Source organism: Gasterosteus aculeatus, chromosome 7, assembly GCF_964276395.1.
Source record: "Gasterosteus aculeatus chromosome 7, fGasAcu3.hap1.1, whole genome shotgun sequence".
In the NCBI taxonomy this organism is placed as follows: domain Eukaryota; kingdom Metazoa; phylum Chordata; class Actinopteri; order Perciformes; family Gasterosteidae; genus Gasterosteus; species Gasterosteus aculeatus.
Window position 1 is genome coordinate 5,047,532 of NC_135694.1, and position 24,901 is coordinate 5,072,432.

Sequence of the window (24,901 nt, forward strand, 5' to 3'; positions counted from 1 at the left end):
ACCTCAAGCGCCCCCTGCTGTTTGACGAAGTAACTACAGCCTCGGGTGTCATTCAAAGGAAGCTTCTATTCTAACGTAGAATGTTTTCTCATTCCACGGTTGTATTTTTGTTTAGGGGTCATTATAGGAGTCGGAAAAAAACAAACATGAAAAGAAACACCCAGAGCCAACATGTCTTAAGAAGCAAAAACAGATTTTATGAGCATGAGTACTTGTCATTACAAAGACAGATGAATCTCTTTTCCATCTTGGCAAATTAAGAGAAAATCAACTTTGCCTCCATGACAACCAAAAAAAAAAAAAAAAAAGCAGAGAAGGACTTTGGTCCAGAACATGAAGCCAGGAACGTATTTCTTCTTTTACACACATTTAAATAACTCTGAAATTTCGTTTTACATTCAGTAGTATCTCCTGTTAGCCCTCTAAGCGCATGCAGCTATAGGAAGTGGAAAACACAAGATTATCCTTCGAATAGGATCAACTTAAAAATTATATTAAAAACAGTGACGTATGCGAACCCAGAGGAAAACAAACAAACAAACAAACAAACAAAACCCAGCCCACATGCATCAGGAGACAATTAAGGCTGTTTATGACCCTCTCTAGAGACACGCAATGCAGGGTCTCAACTGGCTCTTCCTCTGGACGGCTGAGACACCGGAGACACACGGTGATGCGTTCGCTGCCGGGTGCTTTTTTTTTTTTTTAAAGCAGGAGATTAAAGCGACATGTATGTGTGTGGCATATATGTGCGTTTCTGCAAAAGAAAAAAAGTTTATCATGACTCCCACTGAGCCCTGAGGTTTGCGTCTATCGGCACACAAGAAAACACTTTTTTTGACATAATGTCACATGGTACAAACACGGTAGGTGGTCTCTCTCACACACACACACACACACACACACATTTCAGAATCACATCCACACATTTTCTTCTTTTTTGCGTCCACCTGCACGTAAACACAGACAGTGGGGGGGGGGTCAGATGAAAGGGTTTCGCGACGTCCCTCGACTGGGGTAAACGTTGCCCTGAAAAGACAAGAGAGGCAGCGTGAGAAAAGGCAGAGAGTTCTACTGCACTCCCTGAAAAAACAGCATGCAAAAAATGAAAAATATAAGCCCCTCTCTCTCATTCCCACATGGGGGGGGCACTCTAGTGCGGTTTGTCTGCGAGGCCCTGAACGCACCGTGAACGGGTTCACCGACATCGGCCGGGGGACTTTGGGCTGAGAGTCGGGCGCGGGGAAGGCGGCGAAACCTGGAAAAAACACACACACAGTGGGACAGATGTTGTGAATCTGTGAGGGTGTTAATGGGGGACCTGGGGGTCCCGGTGGTTCCGTGATGAGGTGAAACATTTCCGCTGTGCCGGTTCCTCAAAGCTCGTCAGGGATCGTTCTGCACATGACAGTTTTTTGCAAACCTGTTATTTTCAATGTGGAATTCACGTCAGTAGCAGCAAATATTATTCTATTCAAGCCTCGTTGGGATTTTTTTTTCTGCGTTTGCAATTCATTCCTTATTATTTTCTCTTCTTCTTCAGGTATAATGATTTCTCTTGTTGAATCGGGTTACTTTTATTATAATTCGTCCTCGTACTCAGTCTCTCAGAAGAAGAAGGGCACATTTTTGTGGAAACAATTCATTTACTGCCATCTGTCATGTACAGACACCCCCTCTGCACACAAAATATTGGACAATTTCAATAATGGCTCAAAAAGCTCTTACCGTTGGCCTCCTGGTTGCTGGCCGACTCGGGGTGAAATGCATTCTGGGTATTCGGGGGAAACACTGAGGTGGGCGAGGTGACAAACGAGCTGGAGTCCCCTGGTGAGGAAGTAGGACAGTTTGTAACATGTTCTTCATTTTGAAATAATATCAAAGAAAAAAAAAAAACAGCAAATGTTTTTCCGGAAATAATACCGCCGGAAATTCTCTCTGTAGGATCGGCATTGAATCATTCTACAGACTCATGCCCCTAAACACACCTTTTTAACACAAGTCCTTCATCTTTTTATTTTTCTACACGAATGCACCGGGTGTGTCGGGACCTTTGCACCATAATAAAAAATAAAAACCCGCGAGCAGAAGACGTGACGTCAGAAGGAGCCTCACCTCCGGACGCGTTGCTGAAGGGGTTACTGGGGGAGAGGGCGCCGGGCTGCTGGGAAGCCGAGCTGGAGCTGAATGGGTTGGGGAAATCTGAGACACGGGGGCACAGGGGTGAGAGGGGAGAAGAAGAGACAGGGGAGGGGAGGAGGGATGTGGGGTTAACAGAGTGCATTCCCGTCCATTTGAAAACCAACCACTGCTCTCGAGTCACACGGATGCGTCCTAATTAGGAGTGTTGTTGGACGGCCTTAAAGAGGAGGCCGCTGACTGGGAAACGCGGGGGTGTTGGTGGGAGGGGAGGGGGGGGTCGATGCGGTTCGTGCTTGGTACCTACTTGCAAAGGTTTGGGAGCTGGACGCTGTATCGACACCGGGGGAGCTGGAAAGAAAACAAAAACTTCAAACCAAAAAAGGAGCTCCACACACACACACACACACACACACACACACACGCGCAAATATGGAAATGAAAGAAAAGCATCAGAAGCTGATTTGACAGACAGCTTTTAGCTTTATAATTTGCGAATGAGTCCACTGTACCTGGCAGGAGTTGAGCCGGCCGAGGGCCTGCTGCCGAAGATGGCGCTGTACTGCGGCGGGCCACCCGGTGGAGCTGCGAACAAGCATTTTCGAGCGGACCGTAAAACACTAAAGGGGATCAAACGTCATCATCTGGGGGAGAAAAAAAATGTGGGGCAAGAACGCTACGAGCTACGCTACTTTGAAAGCGTTGCAAATCTCCTGAATGAAATAGCCCCTCTGTGTTCGCCCTGATGAGGAATTCAAGTGAGCCGGGTGGAGAAAATCAATAACCTTGCTCTTCCTCTGCCAGGCAGGCGAGGCCGTGATGAAGGTGGAACACACACACACACTCCAAAGGCTCCTTATAGACTCCTGTGCACTAAAAATCTGCGCCTTGGTTTTAAAATGCAGCGATTGGGGTACTTTAGGCGATGTGGAGCAAACACAATGAGGGTAATTCAGCTGCTTAGAGCCTTGGCATTTGGTGTAAGGGTGTTACGCAACCTTGTTGAGCTGGCAGAGACAATCTGCATCACACGCACACTAGAACTCTCCCGTCTCCTTCCATCTAGTGCCGAGTGGCGGTGGGGGGCGGCGGGACAACGGTGTGAAAGTTTAATTATTTTGTTTTATTAAAAATATTTCTCGCGCAGACAAATGGACTGTAAAAGATAACAGAAGTTCCTGCTTCAATAAGAGGCGTTAACAGTGGCACAAGGAAAAAAACAAAACAAACAGCAAACGTTCTCCTACCAGCGACCGGCGGTGTGTCGGTGAAGCAGTTGTCCAGGTGGGACACGGCGGCGTATCGGTCCTGAGGGTTGGAGCTGCCGACTCGTGGCGGCGGCATCGTCGCCGTGCCGACGCTTCCGGCCTGCTGCTGGGACCGAGAGTGGGGCAGAGCCGACTGATGGGGATGCGTCAGACCTCCAAAGTCCACGCTGAGGGACTTAGGAAAGGCCCTGAAGGGCCCCGACGCCCCCGAGGCCGAAACAGTGCGACCTGATGGCAAAAAAAAAAAAAAATTAGAGAGCAAGACTGAGCTTCAGTGAAAGTATAACACATAGATTGACACTATGATGATTCTTCATTACAGTAATACGGGTCATTAATTAAGCGGCCAAATAATCGGACTCCATCAAGTCTCTCTGCGTGGATTTTCTCTTTCGAACCACCGGAGTATTAAAGATCAACATGGTGGAAAAGGAAGATTAAGCGGCTAAACGGACCATCAGGTGGGATCGTCTCAAGATTCTGATCAGATTACGTAAGAGCACATGGTGTCATACACAGTTGCAGAAATTAAAACCATCATTCATATCGGCCAAATAGAAAAAGGTCATAAAACGAAGCGGTTGCTCTCATGCCATTTTTTGTTTTTTTTGTTTTACATTTCCATGCTACAAGGCGTTTGTAATATTCAGGATTAGCATGTAGCATTAGCACGTCGTCGTGGTTAAGCATTAAACAAGCAGCAGGTCATGTTTACAGCTTTCAAAGCGCCGGCCGCGTCGATGCAATACTTGAGATGGACATTTCCATCTTTCCACGAACATCAGCCACAAAGCATGCTAGCATCAGACGGAGCTCACACAAATAAAAAAAAAGGCCTTTTAATCTAATCCCCGTTTGTTCTCCTCTGTCAGCGGAGGAGTCTGCGACGGAAACCAGACGCAGACTATCTGAAGATGCGAAAGGCCTGTGCGCGTTTTTTCGGGATGCGATGACACGCTGCTGTGGGGGCTCCTGATAGGACGCATCTCTGCACACATAGCGGAGCTTCCTGGAATACTTTGGAGTATCAGTCAGGTTGCCGCGGGCGTTACAGCTGCGGCCCACATACAATACATGTAATACATACAGTATCGGCGACAATACATACAGTATCGGCGACCCCTCTGCTGACCGGGGGGGGGGGCAGCAGCTACGGCCTAAAAATAGCACGACTTCAAACACGGGCTTTTTTTTTGCTGGTGGGTGGGGGGGGGGGGGGGGGGGGGGGGTGTGATGTGACGATCGCAGCCATTCAGCACACATTCAAATGCAGCGGGTCAGCGCCGCGTCTTACCCAAAGTGAAGTGTTTTTTGAAAGAGCTACTGGCTATACGAGGTCAGGGGGGAGGGAGGGGGGGAGACAGGAGAGAAGAGAGAGGGATGAGTTCAGGGAGGAGAGCAGAAGGAGTCATCAGTTTACCCCCCTTTGAGCCACTGGTTGAATTTTCCCTACTCATTAAAAGCAACCCAGCGTGTTAAAAATGATGATATGGTACAACCCCCCCCCCCAAAAACAGTGCTTTCTAGGGACTATTCTGTAGTTTATCCCCCTACTTTGTAAACATGAGGCCTATTAATTCATGTGAAACTTCCGTTCAAAGTTTACATGTTTCCACCTCGATTGAGACGAGGAAGGAATAAAAGGTACGAGAGGGGGGGGGGGGACACACCTGAGGGCCGCGGGAGGGCCGGGAAGGAGGGGACGTGGCTCTGAGCTCCAAGCGCCGACGACAGCGAGCCCGGCCGCTGCCGCTCTATCCCGCCCACGCCGGGATCTACATCAGAGAGGGAGGAAGGAAAACAAACAAACAGAAGGATAAAAATAGCGTGAGGTCGTGACGGTGGAGAAAAAATTAAAAAAAACGATCGATTGCGCTTGGCCCGGAAATGTCGACCTCTGACCTTTCAGGTGGGGGTCTCTGAAGCTTTGGGTGCGCGACGGGCGAGCGGTCAACACGTCCGTCCGCATGTCGGCGGGCGAGATGGCCGGAGCTCGATCCCATGACGGCAGCTGGGACTGAGACTGGCGGGCGGGAAGAAAAGATCCAATTCACTTTCCTTTTTTTATTTTTTTATTTGTTAAACCACTCGTCTTCTTTCACTTCCACCTCACCCACTTTCTCCCGTGCATCCCTCCACTTCCTCTTCTCTACTCAAACCGTTACGTACACACACACACACACACACAATAAGGACACGCGCCGCCTCTCACCAGCGGCCTGGTGGACCGGGCGTTGGGGGCCAGGTTGTGGGAGGGGGCGTGGCTGGTCAAGGGCCCATGGGGAGGGAGCGCTGCCTGGACCCCCGGGCTCCAAGGACCCTCGACGTCCCTCCGGTTCTTACTTTTGGAAAAATGCCTGAAAAGAGACGGGTTGTTCATGAACGGCGCCGTGGCGACAGGCGTGGAAAACGCTTAAGTCAGTAATCAGCCGATCAGAGGCCGCGATTTAGGAACGTTTCCAAGGCGTCAAGCTGGACCCCAAACAATGGCTGTTCTTGTTTGCAGCTCTTATCTGTGAGCTAATTCTTCCGAGTGGGCGTCTCCACTTCATTCAGTGAGCGACTAAATGCGGAACAAATAAAATCAGAAATTGTTGTTGTGGGGATCTAATTTGCCCCGTTGTGACCCTTCACTTTCAGAGCGGAAACCACGAAAAAGACGCCGAAAGGTTGATTCCATCGGCCACAACTTTTGTTTTCAGGTGTCCAGTCCTGCTCTGCGAAGTTGTACGGAGCTAAATGTGCGATGAGCTAAATGCTAATGGAAGCGTGCGAACGTTCCACTCGTGTCGGTCAAAATCCACCTTTGTCTTAATGGTCAAATGACAGTGGTGCAGTTTGTCCAACGTTGGATGTTTACTGCTAGCCATTTGTGCTTCCAAATGCCAGTTTATACGTATAAAATGTTTATGCTGCGTTGTCATGCTGCATTTGATTTAATGAAACATAACAAAGCTTTGTGCTAACGTCAGCATGCTAACAACCCTACAATGATAACGTCAACATGCCGTAAACAAGGTATGGCGTTACTGTTGTTGGCATCTTAGTTCATTGTAGAAACAGGCTCGCTAATTGTCACTAAAGTCACATTCGTTGTGCCCAGAGGATTCGTCCACAGCAACTCATCCGAGAAGCACTTTTTTAAGTTGGGCCCTCGTGCTCTGGAAACTCCTGATGGGGATTTTTAGCTTTTTTCCCCTCACAGATATTTTATAGAACAAATCATTCATTGATACAAAAAACTCTCACCACTTTTTCTTCTCGTATTTGTCCTGCAGGAACTCTTTGAACTTCTGAGAGTCCTTCATGTCGGAGCAGCCGTCCGTCTTTGGGTCAAACACGCACAACCAAGTCCTCCTCCCGACCTGAACGCACACATTGAGCCAGAGAACAATTAGTATGTGTGTCAGTGCTTGCAGGTCATGCGGAAAACGGCGGTGGAGAATTTATATTTAGTCTCAGAACAATTTTAGTCCTTATCAGCGATTCATGTCCGGTGCAAGAGTCAACAGTGTTGCAAATATTACTGCCTACGAATCATAACTGGACGATCACTCTTCAGAGGCCGATGTGGCTCGCACACACACACACACACACACACACACACGCACGTACGCCAACGATGAGCTCATCATAATGCTCGTCTTTAATAGGCCTGAAACACTCCAGCGTTCATTTGTCTGATAAAAGCTCTGCAGTGAGAGCTGCTCACGCAGGTGGTTTCCAAAAGTGGCGATAAAAAGTTTCACCTCTTTTAAAAAAAAACTACATATGGTCTGCATATTGCCAATTTGGACACACACACACGCACACACGCACACACACGCACGCACACGCACGCAGGAAATAGGTTGTGGTTTCAGTGGGACCGAAGAGTTCTCGTCCTTTTGTTTCTCAGCAGTAGCATTTCTTCCCATTAGGGACGTTTCATATTCAAGCAAATCAGAAAAGAAACCTGAACTTGAACCCCGCCCGCCAAAAAAAAAAAAAACCTGATTAGTGAGCTGCAGCAATAAAACCCCCATTTACGGTCTGAAGGAGCATCGGGTTCCGCCCGAAGGCCCCACCTGACGCCCCAGATTTGGCAACATCCCTCACCTCGTTGCCATGGTTTTGGAGGAACTCCACTTCCTGTTGGGAGAAGGTAGTCATGGAGATGGATTTGACCCTGTGGGGAGGGTTGAGGCCTCTCCTGGAAGAGATGGAGAGGGGCTCCGTCAGAGGGATACGAGATGTTTAAGAGTAGAAGTAGTGTGACAGAGAAACATGTGGTGTCCGGAAACCACAGGCCTCTGATTATCTCCATGCCGGAGTGGGGGGGAAGAGACACACACACACACACATAGCAAAGTGTGACAACTGCTGTGCATGTGCAGGATTGCGCAACAGCGATGGTGGAAGTGCTGAAACCGTCGTGTGGGACTGGACGTGCGCAACAGAACGTGACAGCGGACACGCGCGAACACACACACACAAGAGAGAGAGAGAGAGAGAGAGAGAGTCAAACCTGCACCATGACGAAATGAAACGTAACTCAGGGCTGGGAAATGACCAGAGAGAGAGAGAGAGAGAGAGAGAGACTGCCTAAATTAATTTCAGCAGCACACAACCTCGGCTGCTGCAGCACACCAACACTCCCTGACAGCGCTGGAAGGCAGAGAATAACACGCCGTTATTAATCCGGCTGTGCGCGGTGCATGGTGCAATCTCAGCCCTGCTATTTCTTTTTTACTCTATCTTGTTATGCATCCCCCCCCTCCCTCCCTTCTCCACTCACAGCATTCCGGAGCACGACGTGCACACGAAGCAGCCCGCCGTGATGTCGGTGTACGTCACCCCGGGCTGGCTGCACTCGAAGCAGTGTTTGTTTACTCCGGACTGGGCCAACTCGCGGACCTTGCGGGCGCAGATCTCCTGGTTGTCCCGGTGCTTGCGGTTCGACATCGCGCAGTCTCTCCTCCGGTGTGCCGAGGGGCTCGGTGTCGGAAGCCGGGAAATCACCACCGCCGCCGCCGCCCCGAAATCCGCCCCTCCGTTTACTAAACAACCCCCCCTCCCCACGCCCACGCCCCCGCCCCCTACCTGCCCCTACATGAAGCACTACACGCACGAGCTACGGAGACGCTTTTATGCGGCTTGAGAGAGAGAGAGAGAGAGAGAGAGAGAGAGAGAGAGAGAGAGAGAGAGAGAGAGAGAGAGATAAGCACACGACGGAAATGTTGTGGGTGTCTTTCAAAATAAAATAACAGGTTACGCTCAGTTCACCTTCTTTGGTTTGGCAGTTTCTTAAGGGAAGGAATATTCGTGTGGCACATTTTAACAACAAGGCAATTTAATGTGCTTTACGTAAAACAATTGAAAACATCAGGGAAAAGAAAATCAAAAGTGAGTAGAAACAGACGTTAAAAGAATGAACAAGAAGTTTGGAAGTTGATGAAATAAACGCTAAAAAGCATCCACTTTTTTTCTGGTACAGCAAACAGAGAAGCTGATGAGAGTCTTTACAGCTGACGACAGCTTTATGGGAGTTTTGTTCCAGATAAACTGAGCGCTGCTTCCCCATGCTTTAAAACAAATAAGAAGTCCCCATACTGCCAGTGGTTATCTCATCACGCTGTTAGTAGGTCAAAGTACTTCCTGGTGTCTCTGTTTGTTCTGGGAATCAGCTGTTTCCACATTATTTTGACAAAAATAGGCAAATATCACAGTTTAAAAAGACAAACAAATATCCTGTAAATTATGTGAAATAAAACTAGGTTGTTACTTGAACTGTCTTGAACCTCATCCGTTGAGGAAGATCGTGTAATACACTCGTGTACATTAATGTATCTTGTAAATCTTATATTTATTCATTCGTTTTATATTTGTTTTTTCATTAATAGGCCTGGCTAAATTAATTGAATAGGTGTCTTTATGACCCAATCCAGGTGTTTTAGCCTTTACAAACAATAGAACCTCAAGGGCCCCGAGGGCCTTGGTTTGTCTGTGCATTGTGGTTTAAGTTTAGCGCTTTTACCTATAAAACACCATTTCCAGAATCTAAAGTAGATTTTGCATTCTTTTTTAATTTATATTACAGATTACTTACGTGTTTTATGTTTTATCAAAGGGATACAAGTTGGCGACAGGTGAGACCCTTACTTTTTGACAGTGCTACAGGTGTTATTAAGTTGATATTTACTTTTCCATGTCTTTTAGCACCCTTGTCGTGGATCAAGTCCATACGTTAAAAGTTACGTGTGGGAGATAAGGGACGTTGGGTTTCTCCAGGTAAGCATGCATCGTTCTCAAACAAGCTCCACATTTTTAATCCCAGACTCAGGCTTTTATTTTGAAAGAAAAACGGTAATAGCAGAAATTCTTTTCTGTTTGACAGTGTGACGGACGCACGGGGGAATCTCCTGCCAAAGACAAACAAGGCGCTGTCGCGCGGCCAAGTTTGACGCCGTACGACCACCGCCTTAATACCCTTCTAGAGCCGACTGTCTGTCCCGAGGGTGCGATGCTGCTGCGCTCTGCGGCGTGCGCCACATGCGCAAACGCCCCCCCCGCCCCCGTTTTCCCTTTTTTTGGCGCAGCGCTGCGCTCCCGACGCTCCAGTGCGTCGTGGGAAGGAGACACATTAATCCAGGGAGCTTATAAAAACTGCTAGGACAGAAAGCAAATGCATGGCCTAACATTTCTGATGGCTATATTTTATATGCCGTATACATCGTGATACACATTCCTCACAGTACATCCCATAAACAGATTTACAATCTACACACACGTGCGCGCTTTATCGGTTACATTCCCACGGATCTTTGGGGAATGGCATGCTTTTAACAACAGGTTATTGCAAATCTCTTTGTCCACAGAGAACACCCCCCGACTGTTTATTTTGATGAAGCAATGTAGCAACGCAACAGACTTTACTACGCCCTTTCGCCGTGACGTCACATCTGAGATTCCTTCTCGCTGACAGGGGCCATTGAAGGCATCACGGCTCCGTGATCCTCCGAGAGAGAGAAAAAAAGATGACCTGCAAAATGAATTTAAGTGGTTAGGCAGGTTTTCGCGCGAGGTGCGGTGACTGTTAACGGCCACCAGGGGGAGGGGTGGAGCACATACTAAGATACAGACAGACCGACGGACAGGACGAATAGACAGCGAGGTACGGACTGATGAGGTGGAAGCAGACAGACAGGCGGATAGATTGATCGATGAGATGCATTGCAGCGCAGACAGTCCACCTGATCCGCTTTAATTACCCTCCGCCTCTAAGCAGGCGACCGCAGGCCTCAGGGTGTCTGGCTGCAGGGGATGACAACGTGCGGCTTATTTCATATTGCCCAACACACTGTTGCTTGGTCCCTGGGAACCGTGGGAGGCTCTTGGTGTCAGAATAAAACGAATTATCGATACCAGGCCAGTGTTACTTGACACAGCACCTCTTTGTGGACGTTTCCCTTATCTTATTTAGTATAATTTAGTACGTCGCAGCTTGACTTTGCATGTAATAATTGCAAACATTTCGAACGTTTGACTCATTATGTTAACTTTTATTAGGGACTTTTCAACAGCAGCCTTCTCCACACCTCGGCCGACACGAAAAAAACAGAGAAGCAAAAAGTTGCCAGACGAGAACACCCAGTGTCTCCTCAAGCACTCGGTTCATTCAGACTGAACGAAAGTTGAACGCACAAACGGCAAGAGGGAGGGCCTTTTTTTCACATGCAAACTCAGATATCATGTCATTAAACTCCGCATTTTGATATGATTTCGCCTAAAAAAGATTCAGCCTATAATTTGTATTAGCGACCTTTTACTCTAACCTCTCATTCTGAGAAGTTTTCCTACTTCAGAAACCACGGTTTGCCATGAGTAATAAACCCGGAAATAGTGCGATGAGAGAGAGAGAGAGAGAGAGAGAGAGAGCGAGCGAGCGAGGGAGAGAGAGGGAGAGCGAGCGAGAGAGTCAAACCAAACAGGACGATCTGCGGGAGGAATACAAATGACACCTAAAGAATGAGTCGATCTGCTCGGAGTGGAGCCCTAAACCTGGAGAGTTAGCATCTGCTGGTGTTTTTTGCTGGAGGATCCGAAGAAACGAACCAAAAAAAGAAAGAAATACATCCAGGGGAAGTGGGGGGGGGGGGGGTTCTTCTTTTTGCTGTTGTGCGATCTGAACTGAGGAGATGACAGTCAAGCTGGACTTTGAGGAGTGTTTGAAAGACTCTCCGCGCTTCAGGTAAGAAATTCCACCTGTGGTGTGGAAAGAAAATAAAGAAAAAGGAGACAAGATGGATAGGTCCCATTGGTTATATATCCATCCATCCATTGTCAAACCGCTTATCCTGCACACAGGGTCGCGGGGGGGGCTGGAGTCCATCCCAGCCAACTTCGGGCGATAGACAGGGTACATCCTGGACTGGTCGCCAGCCAATCGCAGGGCAACACAGAGACACACAACCATTCACACTCACATCCACACACCTACGGGCAATTTAGAGTCACCAATTAACCTGATCCCCAGAGCATGTCTTTGGACTGTGGGAGGAAGCCGGAGAACCCGGAGAGAACCCACGCAGACACGGGGAGAACATGCAGACTCCACACAGAAAGGCCACTGGGCGGAATCGAACCCAGGACCTTCTTGCTGTGAGGCAACAGTGCTAACCACCACGCCACCGTGCCGCCCCTTGGTTGGTTATATATATATATATATATATATATATATATATATAGAAGCAATAATTACTTGAGTTTTGTTCCTTATTGAAGGTCGTAGTGCAATACCCTCAATGTCAGTGGCCCTTCAAACGTCATTCCGTGTGTGTTGATAAACCAGCTTTGAACTTCCGATGCTCACAATCAGCAGACTCTCTGGGTCTGAGCCACGTCGCGGCGAGTGTTGGCGTGTTAATAAAAAGGAAGCAGACCACACGCAGGCCCGCGGGGCTGAAAAAACAACTGATCTGAGGTGAGAGGTTGCAGCTCCGCTTCGTTGAAACACAGGAAGCCGACGTAGGCTTCCTATCTTCACCCGACATCATTAGTGGAGACGGATCCATTCAGGTTCATCATCATCATCCATCTCTGCTGCACACTCAAACCTGCTTTTTAACCCCCACTTTAAAGCCTCTAAAGTCAACGTGGCTCTTACCTATCAATCCTCTTTCAACACCGTGTCAGCATCTGGTGTAACCAAAAGGGAAGTGTAGCTAATTTTGGTTTTGCAAGCAGAGAGAGAAAGAGAGTCAGGCAGCATTTTTTTGGGTGCGCCCTGATCTTAGCTGGCGTCCGGCCTGAGTCACGGCGGCTGGTGTCGTCCCTTCCAGCTGAGTTGACATCTCTCAACCCCCCCGGGGAGTCTCGGGCCTCCCTGTTGCCCGCGTTGAGGTTTTACGCGGCTTCGGCTCGGCGGTGGAAAGTTTGAGCCCTGGCAGCTGCAGCGGTGAGGCCTCGTGTCAGGCCGAGAGCAGGGGAAGGAACCGGTAGGGGAGAGAGGAGGGAGGGAGGGAGGAGGAAAGTTGAGTTATCTCCCCGCGCACACATCGTCGATCAAAACTGATGAGCGGAGAGAGTCTGACGGGAGGCCCGAGGAAGAGCTGGTTTAGGGAAAAGGCCTCAACTGACAGCTCGAGTGTGCTGCCTCTTGTTGCCGGGCAACGGAGAGGTGGGAGGGCAACAGGAAGTGAGGCGAGATGCGCAGAGGTGATCAACAGGGGAGGCAGGAAGTGTTGGGGTTTTTTTGCGGGGAGAACAACGGCGGAAACTCCGCATTTGTTCTGTCTGCACTTGGTTTGTGACAGTGACACTTAATTCAGAAGGAGAACCAAGAACGATCTGCTCCTTCTTTAAATGGAGGAATCTCTTTTCTTCAAATCTTCCCCCCTTCAAGCTGACCTCAGACTTTGATTCAAACCTCCAACAAAGAGAAACACAAACAGTTACTGTGTGTCCAGGCCCCGTCTTCTCTTTCCACTCAGTCTCCCCCCCCCTCCACCCCCTGTATGTCTCTCTGTACTGTTGGTGGAAGGCAGCGGAAACCACATGGTTTGGTTTGTGAAGAGACGAGAGGCAGAGAGAGAGAGATACTGACTGTTGCACCAAAAGCCGCCAAACGAGCATTGCACTTCAGAGGCGTTTCTCTGTGCGAGGGATATTTGAGAAGGCCGACTCTTACGCTCAAAAGCGAAATTTAACACCTTTAATCCGTTGCCCGAGTCTGAATATTTTGCAGGAGGGCCCATTCTGCAGGCTTATGCACAACAGCCGCATGATCTAATGTTCCAACTCACAGAACTTTTAGCTGAATCATTTTGACAGATATAAATAATGGAGTTAAACTGATGTAAAGACGTGAAATCATGACAATTTCAATTCAAATACTTTTCATTCATTCACTTTAGTCTTATAGTTGAGGGCGAACACTGAAGAGGATTCTAACTATTTGTTCGTTTACGCCATTGATTATTTTTTTCCTTATATTTCGAACGTATTGATCGATAATTAATGTAAAACCCATGAAATGGAATTAAAGGGGCCCACGTGTTACTGTGAGTAAATATATTGAAACCTTTGACTCTTGAGGTATTGTGCGTGACGTTGTGTACTTTGTGTCTCTGTTTCAGAGCTGATATCGAACTGGTCCAGAGCGATGTGAGTGAACTCGAGACACGATTAGAAAAGGTGAGATACGTTCACCCACCCCCACGCACACTTGTGTGATGAAGCTTAGTGAGTCAATGCTCTACTTTCATAAATGTTCCCTTCGGCACACACACACACACAAAACAGACTCACACATTGCTGCAGGACACGTGCTCCTCGTGTGAAGAGGCGGTGAAGTGAGAGGTGGGCAGCGGTAGTTGAGGTATTTTTCACCTGAGTGAGCAGGAAGTAGGTGCAGGTGCTGCTTCCCCATCATGTTGTCTTTCAACACCTATAGTTGCTTCTGCTTTGATACACTTAACCCGAATTCCACGTTTGCATTTACATGCTACGGTTTTGAAATCCATTCATCTGATCGAGCGGTCACATGTGGTGTTTCTGTTCATTGATGTTCATTTAAAAAGCATGGAAAGATCTTAGTTTTGGACAAAACCCACACAAAAGTCCACAAATTCTCCCAGAAATGTCAATTACACGGCAACAGCTCTCTGGAGTTTGCTAGCATTTGCTAACTTTAGCCACAAGCTCTGAGTGAATTCCTCTTTTAAAAGCGCAGAGTCACCTCCCTCATGTAACACAGTCCTTTTTAATCAGGCATATTCACTTGTGTGGCTGAACATTTATTAGGTTGTGTTTCGCTTCCAGGAGGACACATTTTTGTCGTGTTAAGTTGTTACATAGTTATCATTTCAGCGACATCACTCTAAATTACACTCTCGCCCTTCATGGTCGTTCACTCTTAACGGAATGTTACAACTAGCTGGCTAGCCTTGTTAGCAGCTATCGACAGCTAGCGACTAATAGAGCATTTAGCAGCTAAAGAGGCCTTTCCCTCTGGAGTTAATAAAGAGGAGAGTGGATATCGGACGCATGTACGTAAGGAGGCCTGAAACATGACTCCTAATGAATACTAATGGTGCTCTGCGTCTGCTGGGTGTGCAAGTAGGCTGTTGGCTAACAACCTCAAAGGAAGTGATGAGATGCGTGTGGTATTACCTTGAAAAGCCCTACTGTTCTAAATGTAATATTGAATGTAACGTTACCGCTAGTCTTGGTTTCATTCTGTAATCTGTAATTAAGTTAATGAACGGTATTCAGCAGAAGCTGAAAGTCGTATTCAGCGTGCAACTCCACTCAGACAACCTCCAAATCTGACTGTTTCATGTCTTTAATGTGTCCACGCACTATGTAAACAATGACGTTTAATTATTCCCACCGAGTATGACGGCCCGTTAGTCCCCTGCCGAGTCTCGCCTGAGTATTCGGGATGGATTTGACCGCGGCGTTGCATCATTGTGTCACCCAGCTTGTGAAACAATGCCAGGCCATGCTGGAGGCCGGCAGAGTCTACTGCCACACCAGCAAGAGCTTCGTGAGTGGCCTCCGGGATCTGGGACAGCACTGCTCAGGGGACAAGACCATGGAGGTGAAAGTAGCACAGTTTTACACTCATGCCCCATTTGCACAACTTTCTTTTTACTTTCAAGTACACATGCACGGTAGAACTGCAAAATTCCGGATGTTACACGTTCGTTTTTGTTTAGCAAAGCAAAGCAAATTCATGACGATTGTGAAAGAATCTAATCTAAAATGTCTATCCTGCAGGAGTGTTTGGACAAATTTTCCAAAAAGCTGTCAATCATCCTGGACGCTCAGGGGGTGAGTCCTGTCTCCAGTCAAGTCACGATTCTCATCAGCTGTAGAAAGTGGTCAGACAAGTCGGCAGCACGCTCTTGGACACATTTGATATTTAGCCGTTATCTGTGCTCGCCGTGACGGATCTGTCTCTGTCTCCTCTACCCTTTTTTTAGGAAGTGATTGAGACCACACAGAAGTCAGTCAAGACGAAGCTGCAGAACTTTGTCAAAGAGTCAGTGAGCTTCTTTTTCATCTCATCCTTTCAGAGCCACACCGTCATGTTTGTACGAAATGTCAAAGGATTATGATCTTTCATTCGCCTTCTCCTCTTCCTCTGTCTTGCAGTCTGATCTTATTAGCGGGGAGGATACGGATTAGATTAGAGGGGATGTCTCATAGCATGTGACAACACTGGGCTACATTTTTTGCCATTTATACATTTTCTGTCATGCAAATCTCCAAATTGCGCTAGCGTTGGTACACAATGGCCACGTTATCCACAGTTTCTTCAACGTCAGGAACTTATTTATCAGATAACGGCCGTCGTACTCGCGCGATTTTACCTTCTTTTTCTTTCCTTCTCCGGCTGCCAGGGACGTGCGTCGCTTCAAGGACGTGCGGAAGGAGTTTGAGCGCAGCAGCGAATGCCTGGAGGGGGCGCTGGTGAGGAACGCTCAGGCGCCGCGGAGCAAACAACACGAAGTGGAGGAGGCCAGCAACGCTCTGCTCAACGCACGCAGGGCCTTTCGGTCCGAGGCCATGGACTACGTCCTGGAGGTGAGGAAAGGACGACGTGGGACTGCCTGCATGTTGACCTTGTGTTTGGCTCCAGGAAACTAAAGACATTTTACCAGGAACTACGTCTTTATGTAGACGACAGTCATAACTTAGGATGGCGGTAGTTTGTCTTTCTTTTTGGCTTGATCTGTTTGCATGATAACAGACGTATGCAGGGTCCACTTCACCTTTCAATATAAACGTGAGAGATCAAATGTTCCAGTGGGTCAAAAGAAAACCCGGCCGGAGCACCGCGGTTACCAAAAACAGTCTGGATGAGACACAAAACAGCACGTCAAATTACAGTTTGGCTTTGGCTGTTGTGAATGATAACAGGCTTCGCGTCGGGGCTTCTCTCTCCTCCCAGTTCAACTGGTTCTGGAGACGCCAGCGCTGTCTCAAACCGCCGCTTCCTTTTGTTCCAGATTAACGTCATTGAGGCCAAGAAGAAGACGGACATTCTGATGGCTGTGAGTTGACGCTGATTTTCGATTCCACGACGTTACTTTTGCGGAGACACCTTCTTAAAAATGTACGTGACTTGTAACTACGTTCTCTCGCCTCCTGTCAGATGTTGTCTCTGATGGAGTCCCAGGCTCAGCTCTTCCAACATGGCCACCAGTCTCTCTCGGAGCTGGACGAGTATCGGCGGAAATTGAATGAGGAGGTAATTGCTCGTCAAAGCGCGATTGGTTTGCCGGCGTAATCGCGTCGGGTAACAACTTCCTCACTGATTAATGGCTCGGCAGGAAAAGGAGACTAAGGAGTCTCCTGCTGCTGGGCTACAAGGATCCGAGAAAAGAGAAATGATCCAAGTATTTTGTGGAGCTTTGAGAATGCAGGGCTTAGTTTAGCTTAGCATAAACCCAGGAGCACGGAGAAACGGCTAACACATGGAAGGTCTCAATGTTGTGGCCAACGCTACATGCAATGCAGCTATAATTAACATTAATAATTACACCTTTGCTTTCCCTCCTGTAAACTGTCATAATGTCCGGCGAAGAAGATCCACTGGACAGGTGAAACAATAAGCTCAAGATCGGAACACACACATGTTTTCGTGATACACACTGTGAGCCTAAAACATGTTGACATATCAACAACCACTTGGCCGCTTTTTAAGCACAACACCCCCGATTTTGATTGTGTAAGTAGTTTCAGATGAGTTCTTGGCATATTTTAAGGAGTCACACAAGATGACATCACACTTTCACCGTGACAGGAAGAAGGGAGCAACAACAGGAAATATTTCACATGCTTGTGTGTGTGTGTGTGTGTGTGTGTGTGTGTGTGTGTTCCTGTTCATGAGCAGCCTTGTTGTGTTTCCACTACATGAAAATGATCTAAAACAAGAAGCCAATTTGTATTTGAATTTGTTCACCGTCCGACGGGAACCTGTGCCACAGCACTTCCTGTTTCTAGAGGAGATTCTAGGAACGAGACTCAGCCGGTGACGGACGAACGGCCCTTTTATCTTTTACCATCTAGTCGTGGCACCTGGATGCAGAAGCACATCCTGGTATCTTGTACGTACTGAATGTGTCGTACTATGTAGCAGGACAAACCAAACAAGAAGCGAAGCTGCTTCTGTTTGACAGATCATAAGTAGGCACAGGTTCCTAATCCTCTTTTCCTTTAGAGCAAACACTGCTGGAGTGACGAGCTACTATTTAGGTCTGTTCATGTTGGAGAGGAAACAGGCAAAGTATTCCCCGAGTTCATGGAATAGACCGAATCGGCACTTATAGACATAAATGGAGATACATACATCACAATCAATGAAATCATTATTTTTACAGCTTCTCGGAATTCCACAAAACGTTGGCCTCAACAAATGCATTTAAACCCACATGTATTATTCATTTAGATTTCCAAACAGGATATGTGGTCGGTGAGAGTTTTAAGTGGTGTTAAGTAGCCTGCTGATGTGTCATTGATCCCACGACGTGTTCCACTCAGCAGAGTAACACTGCAAATCAATAAATGTGAAACAGATTATACATAAGCATATGCATCATTTAAAAATCGATATTTGTGTCCGATGAATGACCTGTGAGTCTGTTTCTGTCTTCACAGCACACCCAGTTTGTCCTGAACTCTGCCCGGGAGAAGAGGGACATGGAGCAGAGACACGCGGCCATCAAGAAAAAGGTACAACTAGATGAACGCTTTTAGCTTTTACGTTCTATTATTTTAACCAGAGTGAAAAACAAACACAGGCAAATACAGGCCATCGACACAATTGGCACCAAATGACTTGTTTTTCTTAAATGTCTCCAGGATGTGTCCTATGACGACTCAATCATGGACTTCAACGCCGACGCCGCTAACGGGATCCCCATGGAGGGATACCTGTACAAGAGAGCCAGCAACGCCTTCAAGACCTGGAGCAGGTACAAGATCCCCCGCCAGACGTCACTCGTCTTTGGCCTTTTCTCCCCGTGTGTCCCCCCCCCCCCCCGCTTGACTCGTCCTTTCTACAGGCTCAATCTTTGCGTCTATAACCATTTCGTATTCTCCCCCCAGGCGTTGGTTTTCGATACAGAAAAACCAGCTGGTGTACCAGAAGAAATTCAAGGTATATTCTAGATAAATGTTGCTATTTTTAAAAGAGGCGGGACCAAGAAACCCCAAATGTTCCTGTGACACGCGTGGTCTGACCTGCACGCTTTCCGCTGCCTGCGTGTCTCTCAGGAGCAGCCTACGGTCGTGGTGGAGGACTTGCGACTTTGTACAGTGAAGCCCAGCACCGAAAACGAAAGACGCTTCTGCTTTGAAGTGGTCTCCCCGTCCAAGTGAGCGCACATGTGTGTGTGTGTGTTTGTGGGGCTCAACTCGTGTGTGCGATCATGCATACGTGTATTTAAGCCATGGCGGTGGCTTAAATTAGCCTCAATCTATCTTGTGTATGTCTTTTTTCGCGTGCAGGTGTTGTTTGTTGCAGGCGGACTCTGAGAGGCAGCAGCAGGCGTGGATCAGTGCCGTCCAGAACAGCATCGCCTCAGCTTTTCAGGAGCACAGAGAGGACACACACAGCCCTGTGAGCACGCGCACACACTCACACAACACACACTCACTCATTATCTTCAATACCTGTATTTTGTTCAGAGGGACTTTAACCCGAGGAGATACAATGGTAGTCGTGTGCCTTTTTTGTTTGTCTCCTCACCCCTGTCTGTGTGTGTTTTGTGCGCGGGGTGGTCAGAGGCAGCGCTGCAGCTCGGTGTCGGCGAACAATTTTGGAGGAGTGGGAGGGGGAGGAGGAGGAGGAGGGGATCAGGAGAACAAGGCCCGCGAGGCCCTGGAGGAGGTCCAGGCAATCCCGGGAAACAGGCAGTGCTGCGACTGCGGGGAGCCGGGTCCCGACTGGGCCTCCATCAACCTGGGCATCACGCTTTGCATCGTCTGCTCGGGAATACACAGGTACACACACACACACACACACACACACACTTTTATACACACTCAAACCCGCGGCTTTAATGGTTTACTCAACTTAACAGGAGCCTGGGAGTCCATTTCTCCAAAGTACGCTCCCTCACTCTCGACTCCTGGGAGCCGGAGCTCATTAAGGTACTCCAACCTTTCAACTACACAACCTGATTGTTGCCTTTTCTGTGTTAACAACCGTTTAACAAACTAAACTCCATACCAAAAAGCACCAAGCACTGTATCAAGTATCGCACCGTTTCTCCGCCCAATTCAGCTGATGTGTGAGCTGGGAAACACGGTAATCAACAGGATCTACGAGGCCCGCATCGACGAGATCACCATCAAGAAGCCCCACCCCTCCAGTCCCAGGTACACGCCGGTTTACACTCCGTTTACCCTTCACAGGGCCGTCCGGCTGGTTCTTGCCCGAGGGTTCGTGTTTCAGCAGTAAGTCGGCTTTTAGAAACTAAGGCACGGAGTTAGGACAAATGGGGGCCGCTCCAAAGCTCGACCCGATCTTCGTCTCCTCCTGCTGTCAATTCCGAGTCATCGCACGAGGTGGGATTCTGCCTCGTTGTACATTGATGATGATGAAGACGACGTGCGCGTGGATCGGCTCTCCGCATCGCTGCCACGGCGTCTCCAAATCGCTTGGTGGATTTACGGATAAATATATCAGTGACTCCTTAGACCTATTTGTTGACTTCCTGTTTTCCTCTCTGTTGTCTCGCCGCAGACGGGAAGTACCTCAGGTACCTGACGCACATGATTAACGCTGTGACTAAACGGTTCTCTGGGAGCTTGCTGTTTGGCTGCATGCTTCCTGCAGCATGAGCTTTCGGTTTGGTCCCGTCTGGGCTTCTGCTATTGGATTTATTCATTTATTTGCTGCTTCTTTTTTGGTGCTGTTTTGTTTGTCCTTACAAAGCCGATAGTTGATAGTTGCACTGGTAGACCGACTTGACTGAATAGCACATAAAAGGAGGCACTAAACGGATCTCTTTTTAACCGAATTTATGGCTTAATTAAAGTGAGATTGAGTAAAACCAGCAACATGTCGAGCGGTGGAGCCCTGCATGTCTCCTTTGTTTGTGTTGCTGTGAGAGAGAAGACTGCCGACCAACTATGAACACCCTTCGGTTTCCATTCCTCCCCTCAGAGGAGACAAGGAGTCGTGGATACGATCGAAGTACGTCGAAAAGAAGTTCATCCAAAAGCTGCCCGAGACCGGCAGAACCGCCCTGGTGAGGCGCTCCAGCGGCAGGAGGAACCGAGCCGACCCGCAGGACCGGCCCGCACAGCGGCCGCCCCTCAAGCCCAAGCCCGGCCGAGCCACTCTGCCTCGGCTCACGGGTAAGCACCCCGGGGGGCCGCAGGCCGGTGGGGGTTGCTTGCGTGTTGTCTGGTAGTTCGTTGCTCTTTGTGCGCCTGCTGATGTCAACAAAACAGAAACACACAAACAAACAATTCCCAAAATTGGTGATCCAGCAAAAGTTGATAATGCTAAGGGCCCCGGTTCGCTGTGCTGGATGTGTGCGTGCTGACAAACCACCAATCATATCTCTCTGTGTGTGTGTTTCCTCAGGGCTGAACCCCAGTGACCTTCTCCAGAAGAACAACACACACAGAGGTGAGATAAAGATTGCACGCCGATGCGTCTGACCTGCATTAACCCCCCCTCCCCCACCCCCCCGATCTCCTCAGATTCGGACGAGGAAGAAGAGGACCTGAGCGGACTTCACCCGGGGGCCTTGCTGTACCGCTCGGCGGCCCTGCAGAACTTCCCCGTCATGGCCGACGCTCTGGCCCACGGAGCCAGCGTCAACTGGGTCAACGCGGCCGAGGAGTCCAGCACGCCGCTGATCCAGGCGGTCTCAGCGGTGAGCGGAGGAGGGAGGCGGGGGGTTCATGCATGTAGTACTTTACGCGCTCGGACCACGTGACGGCAGCGAGCGGCTCATGGCGTGTTTAAAAAAAAAGAAAAGAATGAACAAACGGCAGCTTCCTGTTTCCTGAGCAGAATGCGCTGGCAGCCTGCGAGTTCCTGCTGCAGAACGGCGCAAACGTCAACCAGGCCGACAGCAGCGGGCGGGGGCCGCTTCACCACGCCACCATCCTGGGTCACACCGGGTAGGTTCAATTAACTTAGAAGAAAATTGCCCCCCCCACGTAAAAAAAATGTGTGGGGAATGTTTTATAGGAACATAAATTCACCACATCAGACAAACAAACATCAAATACAAATCAAATGATGCGGACAAGAATGAACTCTGACACAGAGAAGAAGTGAGAGTGAAAAAAAAAAAAAAAAGCTATTAAAGGTTTTCCGGCACAGCGCCCAGATCCATCAACGGAGCGAAGACATTTCTGTGTCGCGTGAGCCAAATTTAGTTGAAATCCTTTTGTCGGCGCTGTTGTTCGGATGCTTGATTGGGCCTGCTGGTTCGGACTGGAGCTCGGAGCAGGATTGGTCATTATTTAAATTTTGTTTTAAGAAAGTTTTCCTCTTTAAAATACATTCAAGAATAAAGTTAGAAAGATAACTTTCAACCATATAGTTGCAATAGAAAGGGCCACAGGTACTTCATTCAGGAACAGGATGAGGAAGTAAGAGTCCACTCTTTGCACTCACTGTCTGTGGTTCCTCTTCCTCGAGAACCGCAAGGGGACAACCAATGTGTACGTGACGAAGCAACAACACGCCCTCGTCGCGTTGTTCCAACTATTTAAGGCTGAAACATGCACACGTGCTTCCCTTTTTGCAGGCTGGTTTGCCTCTTCTTGAAGCGAGGCGCGGACTACAACGCCAAAGACAAGAACCAGAAGGACCCCATCACCATCGCCGTGGACACGGCCAACGCTGACATTGTCACTTTGTGAGTGAAACAAACGATATTATTAACGGGTTGAAGTGCAGCAGCTTCTCTCACCAACCCCTCTTCCCCTTTTAATTTATTTTTTTCAGGCTGCGGATCGCCAAAATGAACAAGGAGATGCGGGAGATGGACGGAGCGTTTGGCCAATCAGGTCAATCGGGGGGTCAGGGGTCTGGGGGTCTACTGACTGGGACAGGAGGAGGGCGGGCCCACACCAGGAAGGGCCTCCAGGCTCTAAAGAACCACATAAGTGGATGGGCTCTGGGGGGCCAGAATGATTAAGCTGTTTTTTGGGGGGCGGGGGTGGGGTTGTAAGCTAAAAAGTAAAAAGTACCAGCCAGCGGGGTACGAGAGTATAAAGGCAGAGTCTGGAGGTCCAAAGTGAGAACGGCGTGAAACTAAAGTTCACGCTGCACTTTGAGCTAAAAACACACATCATCCTGCACTTTACCCACACAATCTCTGAATAGTGAGTCAATGCACAGGGCTGCATGTGGGTTACCAATGCTATGGAACAGTTGTATATACACATATATATATATACATATGTATGTGTATGTATATATATGTGTGTATATGTAGATGAGATATATATATATATATATATATATACTACTATATATACTTATATAAAGCCTATTTTTAATGTATTTTTAATGTATATTTGGGATCTTTTTTTAATCAATAGATTCTGTACAGTGTTCTGACTTTATCAGATTGTTTTTATTGGTTTTGTCTCTACTGGTGGTGTCGTGTTCGTCAGTCTCGTAAGCTAAATTCAAGGTCTGGTTTTGGTCCTAAAGGACGCTTTTCCTCCTGCTATTCCGTGAATAGTGACGCACTTTGTTATACACGTGACGCTTTTTGTATATATTTCGAGAGGTCAATGTCGCAGCTCTCGACCGTTTGGTTTTGTCTGCATTTTGTCATTCGACTGCTTTTCAAGCTGCAAAGTCCATTCTTTCACGGTTGTCTCCTTTTTTTAAAAATTGGCTGTTTAAAACTTTTTTTTTAAGTTCTCGTGCAAACTGTACACAATCCCGGTTTCACTCATGAACGAATGGAAAACTGACGCTTTTGTCTGCTTGAAAAAACAAAACAAAACAAAAAAACTGCTGGTCAGTATCTGACGTGCTTCATCACTGTGTGTCTTTGTTGTGTGCACTCACGCGCCTTTTGCCCTCCGCCCGCTGAGATGTCCAGCTGGTCTCACCTGCTTTGCGCAGTGTGCCACCTACTGCGCAGTACGAGGTAAAGTGCACGTGCATGCCCCGGATGTGTGTTCATGTGTTCATCTGCATGCCTCTTTTGGCCTCTTCCCCCCCCCCCCCCCCCCCAGTGCTTACGGCTCTTAAATGTGTTCAGGGAATAGTTGGTGAATTACAGCCTCTGCAGCAGAGAGTTCTCCGAACCCCCCAAAAAGCAATGATGCACCTTTTGATGTTATAATTCAACCGCGGCTCCGTCCGAGCATTTTAAAGAATTTACAGCTCTTAATACTCAACATAACGTGTCATTTTAAAGTTTGTGTCTTTCTTTTTCTTTTTACGCAGGCGATGAGACGTACCACGACATCTTCAGGGACTTTTCGCACATGGCCTCAAACAACCCGGAGAAGCTGAAACGCCGCAGTGCAGACCCCAAAACTTAACCGGCCTCCTCCTCCTCCTCGCCGTGCAACGCCTCGTGTCCACACACACACACGCGTGTGGTCATAGCGCAGCTGTTGTTGACCTCGGAGGGGATGAAAGCTTCTTTGTGTGAACGCTGCAGCAGCTTTGAGAGCAGCAGGAGGTGCCTTAATGTGCAGCAGATTCCTTCCTGTGGTGAATCTGTTTAGGATTTTATTTTATTTTTTATAAACTGCAGTGTTGTTTGGAAAAGGACATATTTGTTGCAGGGATTAAGTTGACTGTCGAATTGTAATGTATACAAAACTTTACGTTAGGGACTTTGATACAGTGTTATTTTAAACTGTGAGGTACTTAAGATTTTGTATCACCATCAAATAAACAAAAAGGCTCGTGGCTTTAACTCCAGTGGATGCAGTGTGTTTGCTGACCTGAGGACACGTCACCAGCAGAGGGCGCCATCGTTTTATCACAGGCAAAAAGT

The 24,901-nt window shown here is 48.1% G+C and overlaps 2 protein-coding genes and 1 long non-coding RNA gene across 9 annotated transcripts; 1 reads left to right on the plus strand and 2 right to left on the minus strand.

Annotated features, from left to right (window-relative positions):
* Positions 1-174: 174 nt before the first annotated feature.
* agfg2 (ArfGAP with FG repeats 2) lies at positions 175-8,634 on the minus strand. 6 transcript variants are annotated; one of them, XM_078107191.1, is made up of 15 exons: positions 8,185-8,325; positions 8,018-8,054; positions 7,506-7,599; positions 6,657-6,772; positions 5,620-5,764; positions 5,310-5,430; positions 5,078-5,182; positions 4,702-4,734; positions 3,387-3,635; positions 2,652-2,724; positions 2,447-2,490; positions 2,116-2,202; positions 1,729-1,827; positions 1,188-1,258; positions 175-1,029 (listed from the first exon to the last, which is right to left on the minus strand). In XM_078107191.1, exons 3-15 carry the CDS (start codon positions 7,557-7,559, stop codon positions 982-984), a joined length of 1,245 nt encoding a protein of 414 aa, XP_077963317.1. In that variant the 5' UTR covers positions 7,560-7,599; positions 8,018-8,054; positions 8,185-8,325; the 3' UTR covers positions 175-981. The 6 variants fall into 6 exon arrangements, with proteins under 6 accessions (XP_077963317.1, XP_077963313.1, XP_077963314.1 ...); XM_078107187.1 differs by lacking the exon at positions 8,018-8,054 and having other exon boundaries at positions 8,185-8,631; XM_078107188.1 differs by lacking the exon at positions 8,018-8,054 and having other exon boundaries at positions 2,652-2,759; positions 8,185-8,630.
* Positions 8,635-10,027: 1,393 nt separating this feature from the next.
* acap1 (ArfGAP with coiled-coil, ankyrin repeat and PH domains 1) lies at positions 10,028-24,825 on the plus strand. Of its 2 annotated transcripts, none has more exons than XR_013468432.1 (23): positions 10,028-11,637; positions 14,024-14,081; positions 15,370-15,489; positions 15,669-15,722; positions 15,875-15,933; positions 16,295-16,478; positions 16,904-16,948; positions 17,050-17,145; positions 18,555-18,629; positions 18,759-18,871; positions 19,005-19,056; positions 19,173-19,273; positions 19,407-19,518; positions 19,684-19,901; positions 19,982-20,051; positions 20,185-20,279; positions 21,070-21,263; positions 21,496-21,540; positions 21,615-21,790; positions 21,931-22,040; positions 22,676-22,786; positions 22,876-24,037; positions 24,340-24,825. XR_013468432.1 is itself a non-coding variant. In XM_078107180.1 (23 exons), exons 1-23 carry the CDS (start codon positions 11,585-11,587, stop codon positions 24,435-24,437), a joined length of 2,301 nt encoding a protein of 766 aa, XP_077963306.1. In that variant the 5' UTR covers positions 10,028-11,584; the 3' UTR covers positions 24,438-24,825. The 2 variants fall into 2 exon arrangements, 1 of the variants encoding a protein (XP_077963306.1); XM_078107180.1 differs by having other exon boundaries at positions 22,876-22,937.
* Positions 10,073-12,578, minus strand: LOC120822072 (uncharacterized). The gene is made up of 2 exons (XR_005712618.2): positions 12,186-12,578; positions 10,073-11,651 (listed from the first exon to the last, which is right to left on the minus strand). It is a non-coding gene; the product is annotated as an uncharacterized LOC120822072 (long non-coding RNA).
* Positions 24,826-24,901: the final 76 nt, after the last annotated feature.

Bases quoted from the DNA above. Each gene is read 5' to 3' on its own strand.
- agfg2 (XM_078107187.1), bottom strand. From the start codon at position 8,351: ATGTCGAACCGCAAGCACCGGGACAACCAGGAGATCTGCGCCCGCAAG. The intron at 7,600-8,184 runs GTGAGTGGAGAA...CATCTCTTCCAG, and splicing joins ACGTCGTGCTCCGGAATGCT to GAGAGGCCTCAACCCTCCCC. The intron at 1,259-1,728 runs GTAAGAGCTTTT...TGTTTTTTCCAG, and splicing joins CAGCAACCAGGAGGCCAACG to GTTTCGCCGCCTTCCCCGCG.
- acap1 (XM_078107180.1), top strand. From the start codon at position 11,585: ATGACAGTCAAGCTGGACTTTGAGGAGTGTTTGAAAGACTCTCCGCGC. The intron at 16,949-17,049 runs GTGAGTTGACGC...GCCTCCTGTCAG, and splicing joins AGACGGACATTCTGATGGCT to ATGTTGTCTCTGATGGAGTC. The intron at 18,630-18,758 runs GTACAACTAGAT...AAATGTCTCCAG, and splicing joins ACGCGGCCATCAAGAAAAAG to GATGTGTCCTATGACGACTC.